Source organism: Corvus moneduloides, chromosome 3 (genome assembly GCF_009650955.1).
Source record: "Corvus moneduloides isolate bCorMon1 chromosome 3, bCorMon1.pri, whole genome shotgun sequence".
NCBI classification, from domain to species: Eukaryota; Metazoa; Chordata; class Aves; order Passeriformes; family Corvidae; genus Corvus; species Corvus moneduloides.
The window spans coordinates 115,886,801-115,907,830 of NC_045478.1; the positions used below are offsets into that span (position 1 = coordinate 115,886,801).

Below are 21,030 nucleotides of genomic sequence, written 5' to 3' on the forward strand. Positions count from 1 at the left end.
TGTGACTGCTCTGCAGGGAGTACAAACCACCCTGGATGTGCGGGTAAATGAGGGAAACACCTAGATGCTGTTTTTGAAGGCATCTGGAAGGTCGAATGTTCAGCTGCCGATAATGGCATGACATCTGCCATTTCTCAGCTGGTGGTGTGGTTTCCTTAAAATTTGGTCCTGATCTGTGTTTTAAATTGTAGAACAATTAAACTTCATGCACAAATAAAAAGCAGATCATATATTAGAGAATCTCTATTGGATTTTGAAGCAGGCTAGAAAGTACATAAACACCTTTAGTACAGACTGCTTTTCCTACATTGCTACTTTATTCCCTGTCTCAGCAGGACAGGGAAACATGCAACACACCTTCAACGAAACACATTTTGGAAAAAAAGGAAATAAAACCCAGCTGAAATCCTACCTTAAATAGATCCACTCCATATCTTGGTCCCCTGTGAAGAGCAGCAGCTGTGAAACAGTCCAGAGACACCAGCGTTCAAACCCCTCTGAAACGAATGCAGGCAGCTCACCTCACACTGGCAGGTTCCTCTCACAATTGTACTACTTTTAAACCAACAGTATGCACTTCAAAGCAAGACTTTAACTGATCTACACTTGCAAAAATGTCAGAACAAGCCCGTTCTTGGTTCAACAGCTTGGGCAGTTCAGATTCGATTCAGCGTAGAAATTTTGCACCAGTCACAAAAAACTTCTACTTGAAAAGGAAAGATTAAAGTCTGTAAGAGCTGATGAGAATACCAGGAAAAGCAGGCAGTGAGGCAATGCCCAAAAAGCCAACTGCTGCACTCAGGTTCACTGCAGCTGCCTGTGTGCTTTCCCCCAACAGAAAGCAGCAGAACAGAGAGAACAATAGAAAAAACAGGAGAAGTGGAGGGGGGAACCACTTTGACAAGTTTGATAAGCTCAGGAGATGAAGACTTTCTAAAAGATGAGGTAGAATAAAGGTGCAGGAAAGGGCAAACAATTCAGTTTCTCTGCCAAGCAGAAACTCTTGAGTTTTCCCATATCATAAAGGCCAATCAAGATTTTACGCAAGATAAGAGGATGCAGCTTGCCCACAAAAACTTAGAGTAGTTATACTTACATTTCCACTGGATTAAAATATGACAACTTGAGCATTTTTTTCATTTATTGAAGGCACTTCTTCAAAACCTTCTAAAGCAATTACAGAGAACTATGTTTTCCAAGAACATGCATGCCTGAAGAGGGAGCACATTCTAGGAAATACACAATCCTGTGTTAGAGGTGCAAATTCCCTAATGGGTACTCTATCGGATTTTTTCTTACACGAGCTAAAATAGAGTCTTCAAATGCTGATCAACTCTAAATCTATTAAAATTGAAGTAAACCAGGAAAAACTCCACACTGCTAGAAAAGCAAGTGCCAGACTATAAGCCTCATGGGGAAAATCTAAAAGACTAAAGTTCCTGGGAGTTTCATTATTGCACCAGTGGAGCAGAGATTTCTCCCTAACTGCTCCCCAAGCCCTGGGGTAGTCAGTCTGTACTTTCTCTAGTGTGTAAGGGATGGAAGAAATCAGAAGAGAGCACATAATAAATCAACTGACAGTCTCTAAAAAATAGCTGTCCTGTCTCCTTAACATGAGTGAGAGTAATGTTCTGAGGGCAGGAAGAATTCAGCTTTAGACTGAAAACATTCCCCTATTGGGGTACAGAAAGTGATCACTCTGTAGTTTAATCAGTCTCAGGCCTCTCTTTGAGGGAAATAGCGTGTTGCCTGCAACAGCACGTGTAATAATGTTTGCTGAAGTATAAACTATGGCTATATACCCCAAGATGGAAGGTCAGAAGTCAACTGAGGATCTGGCCACAGATGTTCAGCAATAGAGATCAAAAAGCAATCTATCAAATCCAGTACTTTTCCTCAAGGAACAGGTTGCAGAAATTTCTCAACCCATCTCCTTTCACAGTAAGTGCACTCACCCTGCATGTAACAAAGCTGTGCACCACAAACTGCCAGGTTACTCAAAGACAAAGTTCATGCCTCCTAATTTCTCCTTGTCCTGTGCTCGAGTGTTTAAATATTTATATAGTGAGTTTGCTCTTATCCACAAACACAGCTCCCCTGAACCTCTGCAGTGCTTTCGAAGCCCATCTACCACGGTGAAGAATCACATGACACACCACTTAGTCCTCCCCCAGCCCTTGATACACGTTTCCTAAAGCTGACATTTGATATTATGGAATGTGTTGTAATCAATTCTTAAAGTTATAGCACCACGGGATTTTTATTAACTTGCACAACAACAACAACAAAAATCCAACAAAAAATGGGCCCTCATAATCAGTCAGCCTTGTTATATCCTGAAAGCTGCTTTAACAAGCAGGGAGTAATATAGTGTAATTGGTACTCCGCAATTTAATTGTTCTGTTCTTAAATCTAATATTGCAGCTGCGGGTTAAGTTTACACCACAGCTTTCAAGAGAAACATGAAAGTGTGGTACATCTGTGCAGCAGAAAGCTAAACATCTCTCATCTGATGTGTTTACAATGACATTTGATAGCATGGAATTGTTTGGAGCTCATTCTTAAAGCTGCAAAACTGCTTTTCAACGCTGCAAAAAAAAAAAAAAGGAAAAAGCCTCCAATCTCCTTCCAGTAACTGAGCCCACACAAGCCTGATGATACCACTGCTGGCATGGCAGGGAAACTCCTGACTGGAACAATTCCTTCAGGTAGCTTTGAGCATTTGTCACTCAGGCAGTGGACAAGGGGACAAGGGCATCTTCCTCTTCGGGTGATATAATAATTATTTGAAGAACAAACAACTCAAAAAAACTCCTGGACAGGACAACCCCTGACATGCATAAAACAGACAAAAATATTTCAAGAAATGTTATTACATGGATGACTGTAGCATGTATAGAAACGGTGGAGTTTTCTATTTAACAGGTGGCAGAACTGCTTATGGTATCTTGAACTTCACATTCTGTATAACTAACAGCTTCGGCATTATGTACTTGTTAGTGAATTTATTAGGCCCATAAGTAGTTCAAGAAACTTAGGAAGGGGCCCATAAATGTCATCTGCAGTTTGTGAACTGCAAGTATCTGACTGTTTTGATCAAGGTTTTTACGGGAAAGTTAAATGGTTATTAAAATTATTTACTACTGCGCCACAAAAAGGGAGCAAGCCTGCTGAAGAACTTAGGTAGTGATAAGATGTGATAGGTTGTAGGTCAAACACGTTGGCAGAAACGCATTTCTGTTTACGTCTAAGCCCAAATTTTTGTACAATTCAAAGTTGAAAGTGCATTTAAGAGGCCGAGAAAAGGTCTGTGGAGGGGAGGAGGAATTTTCCCTTTCCTGTAACCTGCTGTCAGAAATACAATCTCATCAGGCTACTTTTCTTGTTCCCAGCATTAGCCTTTTTCTAACATTTTCTGTCCTTGGAGAAATGCATGATAGTGCAACTTAGTCAAAGAGGTCACTTTCTGCTCATTCCTTTGTAGCAGCCCACACTGGCATCTCGATTTATGATCTTTAACAGGTAAAAGTCAGTCTCACTGATGAAGCTCAGCTATATTACACTGGAATCTATTAACTTTTTAAACTTTATTATTTCAGTCGCAATTAAGACTATCCGAAGCCTCTTCATAAAAAGGGGCCATATCAAAAGCTGTATGTTAGCAACTGGATCAATGGATGCATTCATTCTGCATCAAAAATACCATAAGAAGAACAGATCTCTCCTGGGGAGGCAAATCTGTATCAATATTCCAGTCTCTTGAATACAGAAATTTGATACAACGTGATGCAACACCCGAGCTTCCCCTTCTTTCAATTAACTGAGAAATAAAAATTGTCCTTAGAAGGGAAGAAATGCATTTGTATCGTTTAGTTTTCGGGTTTTCCGCCCTTTCATAGCATCATAATGTTCTCTTCATGGGTGGAAAACTTAATCTTCAAGTTCAAGCCTAGATTCTTCATACAGTTCAGGATGAGATGACTTGGAATACCGGGAATATTTCAGATGCAGAAAATCACCCAATTCATCCAGAGCACTCAAAACCTGTAAGATCATGATATTTTGTCAATTCTATTGGAAAAGAAATGAAGTTCTAGTAACTTCTACTGTACTGCAGAACAAGAAGATTATAAAAAGAACATCGATCAAAGTTTAAAAGACAGACTGGCAAATTTTGCATTCATTCTAGAACAGTGAACATCAATACAGTCGTAGATGTACAACAGCATCTATGAGAAAGGAATTTGCTCCTTCAGTAGGTTACGGTTTATTAGTAAGTGCATTAATTGAGCACAGATGAAAAAAATTACTTTTTCTAAAAGCATAGGGAGGTTACAACCCAGGCAAAAATTATCTTTGCTTGTGCAAAAGAAACGTGTAAGCTATACTTCAGTATTTCTCCATAGCTCCCAAAGACTGGAGTTGCCAATGCATTTTCTTAGGTAGGACTCAGCCCCCAGTGCTGAGCAGAGTCAGCATAAACAGTCTGAATAGTTGAAGATAATTTTAATGAACGCCATTATCTTACATTAATATAACAGAGACATTTAATTTTTGTTCATTAATACTGTAATGCAATTTGCTGAGCTGAGTCTCCAGCTTTCAGTAGATTCAAAATGTAGGCAGGGAATTCTGTATCATAGGGTAGCAGCTCAGTGTTTTGCAGCACCTGACCCACATTCAAGAGCAGCCAACTTTTTGGCATCAAAGAAGGAAAGAGCAATTTTGATTTTGAGCCTGTTTCTGTTAAGTCACTAAAACAAGCTCATGAACAACAAGATGTAATTTAGAACAAAAAGAAGTAATTTAGTAATGGTTTATGCAGAGAGATAGCTTCCAGGTCATTAAGGAAGTTATTCTTGGGAGCTTGCCCTTTCATGGATCTTTCCTCTTTAGTTCCAGGCTGAGATACGAAACAAATTTTGTGAAAGGGAAACATTTTCATCGTGCTTGTTACCTGTTGTTACCCTGGGTTTAGGCACACTCACAAAGTGTTTTGTCCTAAAAGCTTTGCATCTGCAAGTAATTAAACTCAGGGCATTTCCATTCCCCCAAACTGTAAGAGTGCCACAAGTACTGTGGCAAGACCACAGCACGTTCAGTGATGACTGGGGAGCGTCAGATCTTCCCTGGAAGCAGCAATGTGAGGTAGCAGGAAGTGAACGTACAATGATGGCCCAAAAATGTGGTGGGCTTGACATTTGGGGGCAGGGGGAAAGGAAGAAAATCAAAGCAGCAGCCTCAAGAGATTAATCTTCAGATCAACTTCATTGCCTGTTACCAGTTACATAAGCCAAAATCCACACAGTCAAACAGCAGAAGCTGGCAAGGACCAACACGAGAGCTATGCTCTGTTCTACAAAATACTACCTTAACGGTATTGTACCTCGTTAATAACTACTGCACCTTTAAAAGCAGCAGGAATTTTACACTGCACACATGCAAGGCAGGTTTTTGATATTGTTTGAAAATTACCTACACTGGTATGGGAGCTGGTCAGCAGGGCAAGGCTCTGGCCTCCACATCCATGCGCATCTCAGGATGCAAAAGGAGAGTCAGGAGCTCTCTGCAGGCACAAGTGCTTGTCTGCATGAACCAGTGGCATATTTAACTCAAATGCCTTTCCATGTTCAAGGATTTTTTGCTTTGACCATCACACTCGTGCGAAGAGAGGAAAAACAAAGCCTGAAATTTATTGTTAAGCCTCTGTGTTTCATGCCTCCAAGTTGGCTTATTATGAGAATGAAAGAGCGTATCTCAAGCCAGGCCAAAAACACCTTCGGCAAGAAAGGGAGATGGAAAATTTCAAAGAGTTTATTTTAAACACATTTCTGACTGTGTTGGAACGGAGGTTTACGATGGAAGTCTCAACATACTGTTAATGGTATTTCTGATATCCGAGAAAGATACGGAACTGAGACTGGCCAGACAGCACCAACTAAACTTAATTAGGTTCAAACAGTTCCAAATACTGTTTGCAATTTCCACCTGTACCCTCAAGGCTGTCCCATATACTTCTGCAATTCAAGAAACATGGGGAAATATGGAATAGAAATATGCGTATGGAAAACTTGATTTTCAATTATTTCCATATCATTTTGGGTTTCCTACTCTGATAGTTTTGACATAGCATTTAACTTTTGTCTTGCTGTGCTGTTCATGCAGGTTTTTATTAGTGATGACAGATTTGGTCATTCTTAGAAATAGAAGAACATAAGAAGTTAACTCTCCGATAATTTATTTTAGAAAATAAAATGTATAAGGCTCAAATGCCTTTAAAGATCAAGTGACAAGGCCAGAAAAACAAATGTAAAAATGAATTATTGAGATTCAAAGTAACAGAGGCACAGCTTCTCCCAGCCTCCTTCGCACCTGAAGTTAATTTGGGCAGGACATCTGCTGTGCTTACCATGTCTAACATCTCCCGTGTATGTGCAGCTGACACACAAAACCGAGCCCTGGATTCTGTGATAGGAGTAGCTGGAAACCCAACCACGACCACCCCGATATTTTTTTCTAACATGCGTCTTGCAAAAGCCCTAAGGAGAGAAAAAGTAGAAGGAGAAAAATCAGAAATAAATTATCTCCAATAAACTGAACACAGAGAGAAAACATTCAGATATATTGCAACAATAGATAAAATCCTGTTTTCGACTGATTGAATATTCCCATTGATTTCCATAAAAGCCAGAATTTTACCAGTAGGATTAAGACTGTTTGCTGCTTAGCCACTCATGAAGCCAAGTGGGTGTCAAATCCTAGAAATGTGATGGCAGAGAGGGCACTGCATGATAAACAATTCATTTCTGTCAATGAAAGTCTCTGAGTACAAATCAAACCATGCGGACATTCACAGTCCCTAAGCATGGAAGAGGTTGGGCTTGTGGAAAGTATGAATGCTTGGTTCCTGAACATGAATAGGAATAAACCAATCTGTGTGATAGTTTATTTGCCCTCACAATTACTCTGCGAGTTAAGAAGGCTTGTGTGGTATGTATGAGACCTAGAGCTCACAGCCACCCTAAGCTACTTGCAAATTCTCCCTACAGCTCAACCCTGACATTATGCTACGACTGACTTCTGGTCTGTGTGCCCAAGTCAGTGCACAAGTAAGTGCTGCTTGAGTGGAACTGAATGGTAAAACATGCAAAATCCATTCAAAGACCAGATGGGACAAAAAGGCATTCATCTAAACCAATTCATACATCAAAGGCAACATGTCTCCTTTAATGATTACAAATTAAAAACCAAAAAATTCAAATGAAAAATGTTATCAAAAGTATTATTCCAGACCACGTTAAAAAAGGAAAAGAGAAAGATTTTAAAATTCTGAATTCTGGAACAACTCAAAATTAAATCTACGGGCAAATCTAAAAGAAAGCAGAACTAAATGACGTATTCAATTAACAGTGTATGCTCCTCCTGGGAAGCACCTACCACACAACATCATCTTCTTCAACATATACCAAATAACCATCAACATGAATAGTTCTTGTTTTGCCAGCAAAACAAGTACTTTTTTTCAACACTTACCCTATTTTACCAGGCATATAAAGGAGCAAGGGAACAACAGGAGAATCATCATTGCCATAAATGATGAAGCCCATTTCATGCAGTTTTCGTCTGAAGTACCTTGTGTTTTTCTCCAGCTGACGCACTCTTTGGAGCCCTGAAATGAGCCAGTCAGGAGAACAGTCAGTGTAAAGATCATAACTGGGGTCTAGTCACAGGCAAGAATCAGGGCTGGGGGTAACAGTTTGGCTGAAATGTAAATGTTGCTATTTGATTGAGAAGAAAAACACAGAATGAGCTAAATACAACTACACTGATTATTGTGGCATTGTAGGACGGATGGCTGATACTCCTGTAATTGTGAGGTGCCTTCCCATGGCAGAAACAGTCCCTCTCTGGGGATAGACATGTGGGCAATTCCCTGGACTTTGTTGTGCTAAATAAAGCCTCCTAGATGACACACACCTACAGAGAAGTAGTGCAGACATGTAAATAGAGAATTTATTTCTCGGTGTAATTGAGTATTATCTCTGCATTGTCCCTGGCCTCATTTAGTCATGGATGCACAGATGTGACCCCCGGCAAAACTGACAGAAGAGTTGAAACCAATTATTTTAAGGGAAAGGACAAAAAACATCAAAGAAAAAATGTGCTTGAAAAGACATTTCAGCCATTTCTTTTGCAGTGCCACTAAGGAGGTGGTTTCTGACAAGTGCAACTGCTTCCCAACCCATTGCATAAAGACAGAAGAGACATGCTCTACATTACTGTAGTAAGAGATATCATATGTCCTTTCACTACTCCACCTGCATTATATTTAATCGGTAAGCTGATCTATGTGCTGCTTTTCCACTGCTGTGAGGTGCTGACAGGGATGATGCCACCTCCTCCACACCCACATCCCTGTCCAGTGCCAGTCCAAGTTGACACGGCCACACAGCAAATCGAGCCAGGTCTGTCATCTGCCTGACCTCACCAGAAACAAAACTGGCAAGCCACCATTAAGCAGATTGAGTCTCTAAACCTGATTGCTGTTCAGCAGCTTGGATCTGCCCAGCAGAGGTGGTGAGAATGTGTGGTAAGACTGGGATTTAGCAGGACCCAGTTACTCTTAGCTTTCATTTTCCTGCTGTTCATCAGCCCATACTTTCAATATCACTTACATTATGTCACCAGACATGAACACTGAAACCTCCAGTACAACTCATTTCCTCTTTGCCTTTGCACAGATGTGTTATGTTTTCACTCTCCATTTACGTTTTCATTTTACTTTACATTTTGTTCGCTTCATTCTTCATTTACTACTTTCTGCTGTCACTGTTCTCTCACTGGATGCCTGTTTCCTAATTCCCCATCTTGCTCTGTGCAACCACAGTGGCCAGTAAGGCATTTGTAGCAGCTACATGCCACCTTTGGCAGATTTGTCCTCAGACCACATTCTGCCCCACCATCTGCTCTGGCTTTTCTTCCTTTTCCCTCTTGGCTGACGTGGGGATCACCATACCTACATGAACCTCTTTTCCATTAATATGTCTGAACATGTGTAGGTTTGAACAAGATCTACTACTTCATCTGTTCTGTATCCTCCTGAGTCAAGGTTCTGTCAGTTTTCTGGCTGGGAAATTTATAGGAAAAGTGGGACTTGCTTCACAGTGATCGGTGTTTTGCTTGAACAAATTAAAAGATCTCATAAAAACAGCGCATTTGTAACTTTATGCACATAACTGCCCATGCAGACAACCTGTTACTTACAGTCTCAGTCATTCAGTTTAAAGCACTCAGTGGAAGAGATCTGCTGGGTTAGAAAAGGCCACAAATAGTTTAACCATCTCTCTAATGCTGCTAAAGCAAAAACAGCTGTGCCAGAGCAAGGAAAACAAATGAAACACAAAAGCATTCTACTACAAAGCTTTCCAGTCACTAATAAAAACAATAGTCTGTGGTATTTCCAAAAATATTTTTGGTGTAGTAGATCTCAAAGAAACAGGAGGAAGAGGAGGGGAGGGGAGATGACGGTAAGGAAAGGGAGTTAGAGAATAATGTGGCTGAAGTCTAAAGAGAGATTTTTCCCTTGTTAAAATTTGTAAAGATGTTATTAGCACCTCCTCAATGTCCGAGTTACAAGGAAGAGGGTGGGGAGTAACCTGAACTGGGGGGCTCAAAGCAACTGCTGTTTCTTGCTATATAAGCAGCCCCTGAGCTTGTTTCCAAACTCTCAGTTGGAAAGCATTTGAAACTACTAGATTTTCAATTAGGGAAAGTTTTTCATAAATGCAGATGTTCTTGGTGAGTGCAGTTTAAGACTTGCTGCCTTCTCCTTTCTATTCACGCGTTTACCACAGAGCTGGAAACACAGTGTGAGCCATGCAAGATTCCAGGCGGTGCTGTTCGCTATTTATCAAAACATATGTGCAGGGCCCAGAGGTGATCAGTTTGTCTCTACTTAGTTTTGGTGCCAGAAATTTATACTCCAGCTAAGGAAACTTTACAGCTGAAAGAGGAGGTTCAGACAACCCCCCAAAAGTCAAACACCTCTTCCTTTCTAATCTTCCTTTCCCGATTCTACATCCTCAACTGGTTTGTGATGCGAGATCTCCCCTTTCAAGACTCCCTATGGAGCTCATTTCAAGCCAGCCAGTGCTGATGCAAAAGAGCCACTTGAATGTTTTAGCAACATCCCAGAATACTAATTTCATTTGCAGGGATGCATTAAAGAGCCAAATAAAAGATCAGAGCACTCCCATATATCTGGAGGGAAAAAAAGCACATTAGGAGACGATTGCTACACACACTCTATTTGTGGGTGGGTGGGTGGGAGGAACCTATTTCTTTACCAAATGTCAACACTTTCCTTTCTCATGTTAAGTTTTGTGGTCAAAGACCACAGACACACATCATATACACAGGCTTCTTATATGCTGTCCCAATAAGAGCAATAAAACCATTAAAATTTGTAGCTGTATTTCAACACTGTTTTTCATTCCTTTATGGGACCTTCCAATGTCAGATAAGGAGGTAGATCTGAGCAAAACATTTATTTTTGTTTCATTGGCCTGATTTTCCCTTTACACTGCAGATTAAGAGTGATGAATTCAGTTTAGAATCAGGTCTTAGTCCAAATGCACTGTAGTATGTTTAACTAAAACCACCACATTTAGAAAGTATTTTCTTTGATTCCTGAGGCTGTGATCTCGCATCCTTTAATATTTATTGAGTGAAAATCTGCAGAGCAGACCCTTGAGCTAAAATAATATGGCTGCATCTATGTGAGCGTAAGAATTTACCTGTATGGGACTAATTAGAGGATCAGGTCCCTAGACAGTAAATATATGTGTTAGAAAATTCTTACTTTGCAAAATCCTTGAGGATTTACAGTCTATGCAAAGAGCTTACAGCACAGCAAGCAGCATATCCAGAGAGTTATATTCCATAAAATATGTGAACCACAACACAGCACATGTTTGGAAAAAACAGCCTGGACAGGGAAAACCAACCCTCCTCTATTTAAAACTAAGCCCACTAATGCCCCAGAGTATTCAGCTAAGGCTGAGAATGACTTTATTAAGTGCTCTACATCTTCTTATTGACTGAATTAAGAAGGGACAGAAAGAGAGAAAAGTAAACGATAAACAATTCCCAAGTTTCACAAGTTATCTTCATGCTGGTGGGAACACACACAGCCAGTTTATGGGGATTTTTCTGAAATAAAGGATTAGTTGCCTGGATGGTACAAGAAAAGCAGATTTACTGCATCAGCAATCCACCTTCTGCTGGAAAATTTAGAGTTTTCATTTGGTTGCACCACTTTAAAAATATTTGGTTTACTGCAAAGTTCTAAGGTGTTGGCAATTCTGGGAAAAATGCTGATTATATTTTTATGTGACACGCATCATTGCATACTGCTGGCTTTAGCTCATTAGTTTCTGCAGGCTTTTAGAAAGCTTTATAGCTCAAAATTAATATGGTTTAGTTGAAAGAAAAATACAAAAAGAAGGCGAGAGAGAGAGAAATGATAAAATGTAGTAGCTTGCTCATAATTTCTTTGAAGCAACAAGCTTTTTAAGAGAGCCACTTGGAGAAACAGACTTGGCAGAAGCTTTGTCACACACTTTCAGGGTACCTGACATCAGGAAGGCATCCTGACTACATGTCTGAGGGCCTGATCCCAGGCTGGCTTTACCTGGCACAGCTCTGTGCACTTCAGTAGAACTCTGCTGTTTATGCCAGCTGAGGACCTTATCCTGGCAGTGAAAGAGGCAGTAAAATTATCAGCTCTCTAAAACAAAAGTTCATTTTCCTCTTCCACAGATGTCTGCTTTTGCCTCCCACAGAATGCTCATAAGCAGAGAAGCTGCCTGCATTCAATTCCTGCACAGTCTACCTTTGAAATCTTCCTGTAGGCTTCTACCCTTGGAAGTTGTGACTCAGTCTATTGAAAACAGGAATAAACAACCCGTAGCCTTTCATATCAAGATCTCAGGTGTAGGAGGGGAAGGAGAGCTATTTTTCCTGAACCTGTTCCAGGAAAGATAACCCCACGCCTTACTGGCTTTTGGCATGCGGTGGGCTCTTCAAGACACAAATCCACCTGCTTTAATCTTCTCCAGCTGTTGTTTCATAGGGTCCTTGTAGATAATTAATTACACAATTGGACTTTCACATACCAGTGTCAGTGTTCCTTGGATGGGGAACTCAACTCCCTGCCTCCCTCTACTAACAGCTAGATAGGAAAAAGCAAACTTCCATAGGCTGAAAAAAAATTGGAAAACAATAGCTCTCTCCCACTAAACTATTGCAGATGGACAGATATTTTTCCCTCTGGTTCCATTATAAGAGTAACACACATGCAGCTCCATGTGCATTAAATCACATATAGAATGCTATAAAGTTGGGGTGCCTAAAGGAAATATGTTCTCAGATAAAACAATCTTCATCAAAAATAACTTTGCAATGAACTGGGGAGAAGTGAAGACATTTACTTTTACAATCTAATGCTAACTAGAAACCTAGTGATTTCAACCTAATTCAGCTGCTAAATAAGCCCTTAAGGACTTATTTGAACTGTGAACTGCTGCAAAACACTGTCCAGAGAAGATTATGGGAAGAAAAATGGCAATTTCAGTTGAAGCAGAAAGGAGAAAAATTGTAAAGATTGGGTCATTTTTACCTTATTTCTCGGATGAGTCAGCTCTGCCTAGCCAGCACCTTATCTATATTCAGATATACAATGCAGGGACAGAGCAGCCAGCCTTGGCTGAGTCCTGTTTACTCCCAGCGCAGGTGATTAATCATGAAGCGGGTCCGTCCTGCCGCTGAAAACCAGCCAGCGCACAACGCGCTCCATCTGCATCCCATTAGGTGTTTCTGAAGCGCCAGGGATCCGGATGCCGCGAGAAGCGGCACTTCGCTGCTTTGCGCTCGGCAGGCTGAGGCTTTGCTGCTTTGAGCCAGGCAGGCGCTGGATTCCTCGGGCACCGCAGCGCCAGCGGCATCTGCAGCAGAGGAGGGATCCTCACTCTCTTCTGGCAGCAAAGACACCCTGGAAAGGGGACTGTGTCATGGAGCTGCCTGCCGCTGTCCCTGGGGAAAGCGTAGCTGTCACTGCTGGGGGACAGGTCACATCCAAGTCTGACATCCTTCCTCTGCCTGCAGGTGATGCTTATTTCAGGATACAGGGAACATCTATCCATGGGTAGGGTCTGCTAGAGGACTCCAGCACAGGTTTAACTTTGAATGGGGAAAAAGTGACTGCAAATGAGGTAGAATTCAGTTAATCCTCAGAGATCTTGCAAGTCACTGCAAATGCTGTTAGTCCAAAGCCCCTGCTTGTTCAGATCCACTGACTCTCCGTGCATACATTTGATGCCCTGTGGCAGGTGAATCCCATGGCAGGTGTCTCCACCAGAACAGCATATCTCATTCATTTTGAGTCATGGAGCCAGTGCTGTGCAAACAGGGAATAAATGTGCTTAAGGGCTTGAAATGTGACCACATACTTACTGGGAATATTAACTTAAAATTAAGCCAGGGTTCAAGCATTCTGCTTGCTAAGGACCTAAGAGAAGCAATGCCCTCAGAATGAAGCCGCAAAACAAGAATTTGAAAAAGATAGACTTCAGCATGACTGATTCTGCAAGCTGTTTTGAGCAGGTCCAAGGGGTCCCTCGCTAAGTCACTTGCAGATTTAAAGCTTAGAGCAATAGCTTCATGACCAGTCCAGTCTGGCAGACATTGATTTTGCTCCAAAAGGGATTGTTCCTCTCAGCTCCAGCTGCTCAAGTCCTGGCACTGGGACTCATGGAGCCATATGGCAGATCGGCTCTGGGAACCAGTTTGGGTGTGGACTAACCATGAGTGGGAGGGCTGGTTGCTTTTCAGCTACATCAGTGCTCTGATTCAGTTCATTGCATGGCTGCACGAACACCCACACTGGCGTAGGGAGAAGGGGCACGAGAAACAGGATGGGCAGGCGGAGGAGAAACTGAGGACAAGACTGCCCTTCCTTGTGCCAGTGCTGGCTTATGCCAGCTTGTAGTGATGTGGAACTAAGGTTTCTGAATTTAGAGGATCCTGGCAAAGCAAAACTAATATTTTCAAAAGACTCTGGAGGACAGATAGCAGAGGAAAATGCTGGAAACTGACTTTAAGGAGCTGGTCCTCCATTTATACAAAAAATCTGAGACCAATGGAAATACCTTTAAAAAGGAACCTTTAAAAAACAATCTCTTTAATGCCAAACCAAAACAGAAAGTGGCATTCTGCCACTTCTCACGATCTGAATGAGCTCAAATGCAAGAACTCAAGCGCTTGCTAAAAACACAAATGAAAGCTAGTAGTTACAAAAAGATAAACCAATCAGCACAAATGGGAGAGTAAATGAACATTTTAAAGGAACACTTCTAATCTAAACAACTTCAGGAATTATCTTTTAACAAAACATCTTTTACTAGTTTGAGAGGACAGGCTTTTAAATGTTTCAGCATCCCATAAAAACATGAAAAATGCCCACTGCTGTGAATTATTGTTTGCCATGCATTAAACAGAAAAAATATTTCCTTTACAAATGCTGCAATTTGCTTTTTACACCAGTATAATCTATTATTAGTCATTAAAAAAATTGCTTTGGATTTCCCAGCAGTCTTAACTCCGTCTGCCTAGTGGTTCTATTTTATACCTATCAAATTTAAGTGTAAAAATATGCTTTTGGTATTCTCATGCAGAAAGGGGGGAGGAAGAAAAGGTCTGAGGTCACAGCTGGAGGGGCTGTGTTGCATGCAAGTAAGTGTACTTGCAAATTTGTGCGGGGTCCAAACACTCTGAGTCAACTCCAGTCTCATCATGGGATAAAACCACGAAGGCAGCTGCTGAGTTTCCTGAGGTATCTCCAGTGGTGTAATGAGAAGCCACAAGGAGAACACATAAAGAATATCTATATAATGAAATATAAAGAGTAAATGCCATGGGAACTTCTGCTTCCCATATTTCCTAATAAATGAGCTGAGATACATTTGAGATGAAAAGGCCACAAAGGCTTAAGAGGGATAAAATTGTTTCTTTTTTTTTTTTAAATAGACTACATGAGCCGAACTGTGGAACTTGCTGCATTATGACATTACTAGAGGAAATACAGCTGCCAGAAGTTCATACACTTTTGAACAACTCTATTATAGGAACTATGAAAGTACCTATGACGTTATGGTACTAAGAACGAATGTGTTTTGTTCTGCAAGACATCGATTTTCACAGTTCTGTGAAACATGGCACTGAGAAAAACAGGACTTTTACTCCACTGAAAATCTGATTTCACATTTGCATTTTTTTGTAGTAAAAAATTTTGATTCTTTGGACATAGTCACTCAAGAAATACTGGCAATATGGACCTCAACCTAGTCCTCTTTCCCAGGCAGGAAAAATGCTGTATATCAGTTTTGAGGGAGCTACTACCTTCTCCTAATTTAGCATTTCTTGCCCTTCATTTTCTCAAGTCACCACAGAAAACACAACAAAAGAAGGAAACTGCAATAGCTGGCTGTGGGCTCTGCAGTATCCTCCCAGTCACATTGTCATTAATGTCTCACAACCATCACAAGTATTGGTAGGGGACATACCCTCATGTTTATGCTGAAACAGACATTGGCTGTGGGTAACTTCCAGCTGAACAGTTTAGGTTTCACAGAATCACCCTGAAAGTGCTAACCTGTTCCTTTCTTGTGATGAAGCAGTACCCCCTGGGCCCATAAACATCTATTCATATCCTGCAGTCATGCATCTGGTATACTGATCCTGTCCTGGAAATGCACATCTCGATTCCTTTTCCAAACAACCATATTCTTACTAATTGAAAATAAAGGAAGAAAATATATAAGATCAATCAATTGGATACACACCAGGATGCACAGGCAGTACTGCTGCACTTCTGGGCCCTAGCATTACCTACTACATAATTTCATCTGTGCTAGTCTTTTCTAGATCAGCTGCCTAACAAATTAGTGGAGAATAACTAGCAAGAAATCGAAGGGAATGTAATAGTCTTACATCTGGGAAAATAAAGAAGACCAAAAAATATGGATTTTTCTGAGCAGCAGCTTAAATGACCAAATCAGTTTTCCTTCTCTTAGTTTTCTGTTAACCTGCCAAGGAGTCAGTCATGATGTTCAGATGGAAGAACATGCTGGATTAACACATTTGTTTTCCCCTTATTTCATCCTCTTTCCAACAAACACCATCTAGTTCACATGGAACTCTTTAGCAAACTCTAATTTCATTATTTTCTAAAACATTCCCAGTAACTTTTGCAAGGCTCACTCCCCTAGAGAAATGACCTCTGGAGGATAAGCCGTTGGTGGACATCTCCTTAAAAAGGATTCCCTTTATAAGGGATAATCATCCAGTGGGCAGAGAATGCCATTTAAAACAAATTGCAAAATAAACTCCTATGGATCTGAGAGGCCTCCAGAGAACACGTGGTCGATACTACCCTGCAGCAACTTCGGTTCACTTGAAACTTCTCTGCTCCACAGCTCATGCCCTCACAAGAACAACTCACATGCAGGATTCACCATTTTCTGTGATAGCGGACCAAAAGAACTCTGCCAAGGTCATTGTCCTAGGAATCAAAAATATCTAAGGAGAGACAGTGCTTTCTCCCTTCTGTTCCTTGCTCCTTTCTAAGCCACCACCTTCCTCTCTCTGATGCCAAAGCAACACATTGTAGTGTGGTCCAGCAGAGCATTTTTTCCCTGTATTTTGGGTTGTGGGGTTTTTTTGTAGTCCACAAGACAGCCTAATGAAGGGAGGCCCACATGAAAGAAAACCCAAAGACTAAAATAATGAGTCTGGCTCAGAAGGACAAGAAACAATTTTACACATCATAGCCAGCTTGCTAGCCTTTGTGCAATGAGTTGTGATATATGATTTATTCATTTGTTTTTCTAATCATTTGCATTTCATATTACAAGACAATTTTTTAAAAACTGACAAAACACTAATTTATTTCGTAACGGATTTGCAGAAGACTTAAAAAGCTCTTATTTTGCGCAGAAAAACAAACATTGTGTCATTAAACAACACTGCTTGTGGAAGAGAAAATGCTTCAAGCTCTTAGCCCTAAGACAGACACGCACATCTTAAATCTTGAACCCAGTTCTCCTCTTACCCTGCACTGAACTGCATGCAGAATCACGCTACCGAAGAGCGTTCTCAACAGGCTTTGAAGGCCTGGAAGCGCTCTGCGTGTTCCATGCTCCACACGCGGCATCTGCGCGCTCCCGAGCCAGCCAGCCGCGGGCAGGCTCGGTGTCAGACCGCCCTCTCACGGCAAGCGCCCGCGCAGGGAGCGCCCGCGCAGGGAGCGCGCCCGGCCCGACGGCCCGCACGCCGCGGCACCGGGCTGCAAGAAACGTGCCGGAGGTGGTCTCTTATATTGAACATATGTAGGCATCAGCACATGCAGCAGTGACCTTCCAAATTTCAAGCTGGAAGCAGTTTTTACGCTCTGGCTTCTCTGCCAAAATGAAAAGAGCGTCGCTTCCTCATCGTCTGCACATCGCGCCGGAGTTTTGCTGTCTTTTGTCCTTGCACTTGGCAGAATTTGGCACTGGGACTGGATTCTCTATCCCTCCTTCTGTACTCTGGGGTCTTGTAAATTCCGGTCTCATTGAAGAGCTGCGATAAACGTCTTAATAGCCTCGTATCTGTAATTTGAATATCTATTTGAAACGGCCCTCTAGGGCACTGCAGCAGAGTAGTGCAGAGCAGTATCTTACCTGCTCTCATCTACTCTTTATCTCTTCCATTCCCACCTTATCCCAGTCATATCTGTCAGGGAGGACTAATACAGAATTAATTCTGTTAGTCTCAGACAAACTAAGAGAAAATAGCACTGCTGGACCGGTATAAAACATTGCAATTCAGAGCAGAATCTGTACCTTCAGCTGCATGTTAAAGAACATCATGACTCTCCGGCATTCCCGAAAAAAACTACATAAATCCAATCAGTTTTTCTCCATATTGGGATTTAAGTCCTAGAACACTGAATACATATCAGCATTGCTTTGAAACAGTAATAGACAGATATGTCACAGTTGTTTTGTTTGTTGTATAGAACGCATATTACACAGAGGATAAAACATCACGCAGAGGATAGAGCACATCACACAGAGGATTGGACAGTAGCTGCATCTGCAGCTTCAAGAGACAAATAGAAATACACCTGATTTTTCATAAAGACACCAAGCAGTCAATGCTTTGGGGACAAAATGTAGTACAAAACCAGGTTCAGGACACCAGAATTGATGCCTGAGGGAGGTAGGAATTATTATAACCATCTTCTCATACTATGATTTAACATTCAATACCTGTTCTGAAATGCTGCACCATGCTTGAGTTCCTTGCCATTTTGAAGGTTCACACTTACAAAGAAGCTAAACTGACAACACCTAGCCCGTAAATGAAGGCATATCCTTATGAAACTGACTACAGGGTCAGACAATACTACAAGGAAAATCCATGGGTTTCTATTTTTTGCTGCAAAACAGGATGGGCTGGCTACTATGCAGCCAGAATTCCAAAATACTTCCATCCCTGCTACATATGGATGAGCATGGAAAAAACCCCCAGGGTCGACAGCACTTAGAAGTATGATGATTTGGGTATTAATTTTACAATAAGAAGGATTTCTTTTGCATTGCCATACTTCTTTGCTGCTGATGACATTTTGCTTGTGTGTGTACCCAGGAGATGCTCTGGTCGCAGCTGAAAGGAGGGAGGGAGGGAGGGAGGGAGGAAGGGAGGAAGGGAGGAAGGGAGGGAGGAAGGGAGGAAGGGAGGAAGGGAGGAATTCGGAAGGAAGGAATTCGGAAGGAAGGAATTCGGAAGGAAGGAATTCGGAAGGAAGGAATTCGGAAGGAAGGAATTCGGAAGGAAGGAATTCGGAAGGAAGGAAGGAATTCAGAAGGATTTGGGAGGAAGGAATTCAGAAGGAATTCGGAAGGAAGGAAGGAAGGAATTCGGAAGGAATTCGGAAGGAAGGAAGGAAGGAATTCGGAAGGAAGGAATTCAGAAGGAATTCGGAAGGAAGGAATTCGGAAGGAAGGAATTCAGAAGGAAGGAAGGAATTCGGAAGGAAGGAATTCGGAAGGAAGGAATTCGGAAGGAAGGAATTCGGAAGGAAGGAAGGAAGGAATTCGGAAGGAAGGAAGGAAAGAAGGAAGGAAGGAAGGAAGGAAGGAAGGTTGGTTACCTTGTGCTGTCCCATCCAGTCCCATGAGGCATTTCATGGCCCTGATGATTTGCTCTGCTACGGCGGGACACATAGATGTGGCGTACACAGCGCTGTGAGAATGAGTTCGTAAAAAGTCCACAAGGTCCTTACACAAGCAAAACAAAGCATGAATGAGCTGTGAGCTGGCCAAACAACAGATCTCCCTCTTAACTACTGCAGGAGTGGGAATGTGCAAAAGGAAGAGGACATTTCACCAGCTCCTGGATTGCTTTCTTGGCTGCCACTGTTGATACATGGCCTGAAGAAACATCAGGCAGGTGCAAATACTTTACCATGTAAGTGGGGCAATTACAGCTGAAACAAAAGTCTGGAATAGAATAATGTTTACTTCTGCGCTAAGACTTATTATAAAGGAGCCAAAATAATTTCAAGACCAATGAACAGCTGCGCTTAAAATAATGCTGCTCAGTTCCTCTCTGGTAACGAAACAAAGGCTATATGACATCAGTATAGGTCCTCTGCCACATGACCTAGCCCAGGAAAAGCAACCTTAATGGGATCTATCTTTGTCTATAAGCACATAAATTTTCAATCAAAATTTTCAATCACTGCGGCAGGTACAGTCATGTTAAGAGTTGGTATAATTGCTGGTATAACTAAGAACACAATCTGTGCTCTTAGAAAAACCACTGATATACTGTAGGCATGTCTAAAGCACCAGTAACTCTCCTGAATCCAGGCCTGCAGTAGGGAATTCAGATCTTATTAAGATCTTCATTGTTATAACAACTTATGTCCCTTAGTGCAAAATATCAGAGTAACAGTTACCACACTAAGAGTTGAAAGCATGTTAGTGAGGAAGGGATGAGGCCTGCTCGAAAATTGACTTTGATAAGAAAATATAATCAGAAAAAAAAAAAAAAATCCAGTGAGAGTAACACAAATCACTACCAAAAATACTGTATGAGTCTATGCAGTAATCCCAGTGCTGGGGATAAAGATTTACCTAACCTTACACAGGTTATGCACGGCCATATTGCAATTGTATTCCTAAGGGTTTGGTCAAAAGCTAAGGCGGCCTCTGGGCTCCAGCTGATGCAGAATAAACAGTGCCACTGAGAGCGTTTGGCTGCAGAAAGGAATGTAAGTGGGTGAATGGGTGAGCAGCCTTCCAAGGCTGAGAAGCCTGAGGCAAAGCTTGGTGATACAGGCATGAAAAGAGCAACCTGTTTGCATTTAAAAAAACTTCCAAGGATTAGAGGATAAATTAAATCAAACTACTTTTCACAGGTCTAATCTTTCTATACTTTCTAGCTACATTAGCCACATTGTCTTTGGTAAGAAATAAATGTAGAGATACAAATTCAGGAAGCCAATGAAACAAAGAAAATTGATTCTTGATGTATTATGACACTTGGTTTTAAAATCTCCAGGGGCAAACCCAAAAAAGACAGTAAAATATACACAGTTTATACTTTCTTATAGCCCTTTTATTCTACTGTAGGACTACCCTTATTAATGTTATCCTGACAACAACCATATGGGCTGTCTAAACAGGCTTCCCACTCATTCAGCAGACTGCTTAAAAAATACATTCAGCTGGGTATGAAAAGAGCAAATAATCAGCAACCATTTGATCTCTCTGTCAAGCAACAAAACCAATGACATTTCACAATGGCGCTGATTATGCTTTCTCTTCTACACCCTCAGTTAAAGCAAGCTCAGCTCTACTTTTTGTTGACATCTGTTGTTGGCAAGAGACTGTTTTGTTAATGTATGTGGAGCAACTGAGGACA

The 21,030-nt window shown here is 41.4% G+C and overlaps 1 protein-coding gene across 6 annotated transcripts in view; it reads right to left on the reverse strand.

Moving 5' to 3' along the window:
- Positions 1-1,127: 1,127 nt before the first annotated feature.
- Positions 1,128-21,030, reverse strand: part of SPTLC3 (serine palmitoyltransferase long chain base subunit 3) — an 89,164-nt gene continuing 69,261 nt past the window's right edge. For 5 of the 6 annotated variants that reach the window (XM_032103663.1, XM_032103665.1, XM_032103666.1 and 2 more), the window contains 4 exons: positions 19,253-19,379; positions 7,534-7,669; positions 6,410-6,539; positions 1,128-4,044 (listed from right to left, as the gene is read on the reverse strand). In XM_032103663.1, the coding sequence (XP_031959554.1) occupies positions 3,931-4,044; positions 6,410-6,539; positions 7,534-7,669; positions 19,253-19,379 (507 nt within the window). In that variant the 3' untranslated portion in view covers positions 1,128-3,930. Of the gene's footprint in view, positions 4,045-6,409; positions 6,540-7,533; positions 7,670-16,895; positions 17,706-19,252; positions 19,380-21,030 lie in introns of those variants that run through there. The other variant, XM_032103668.1, reaches the window with a different exon arrangement.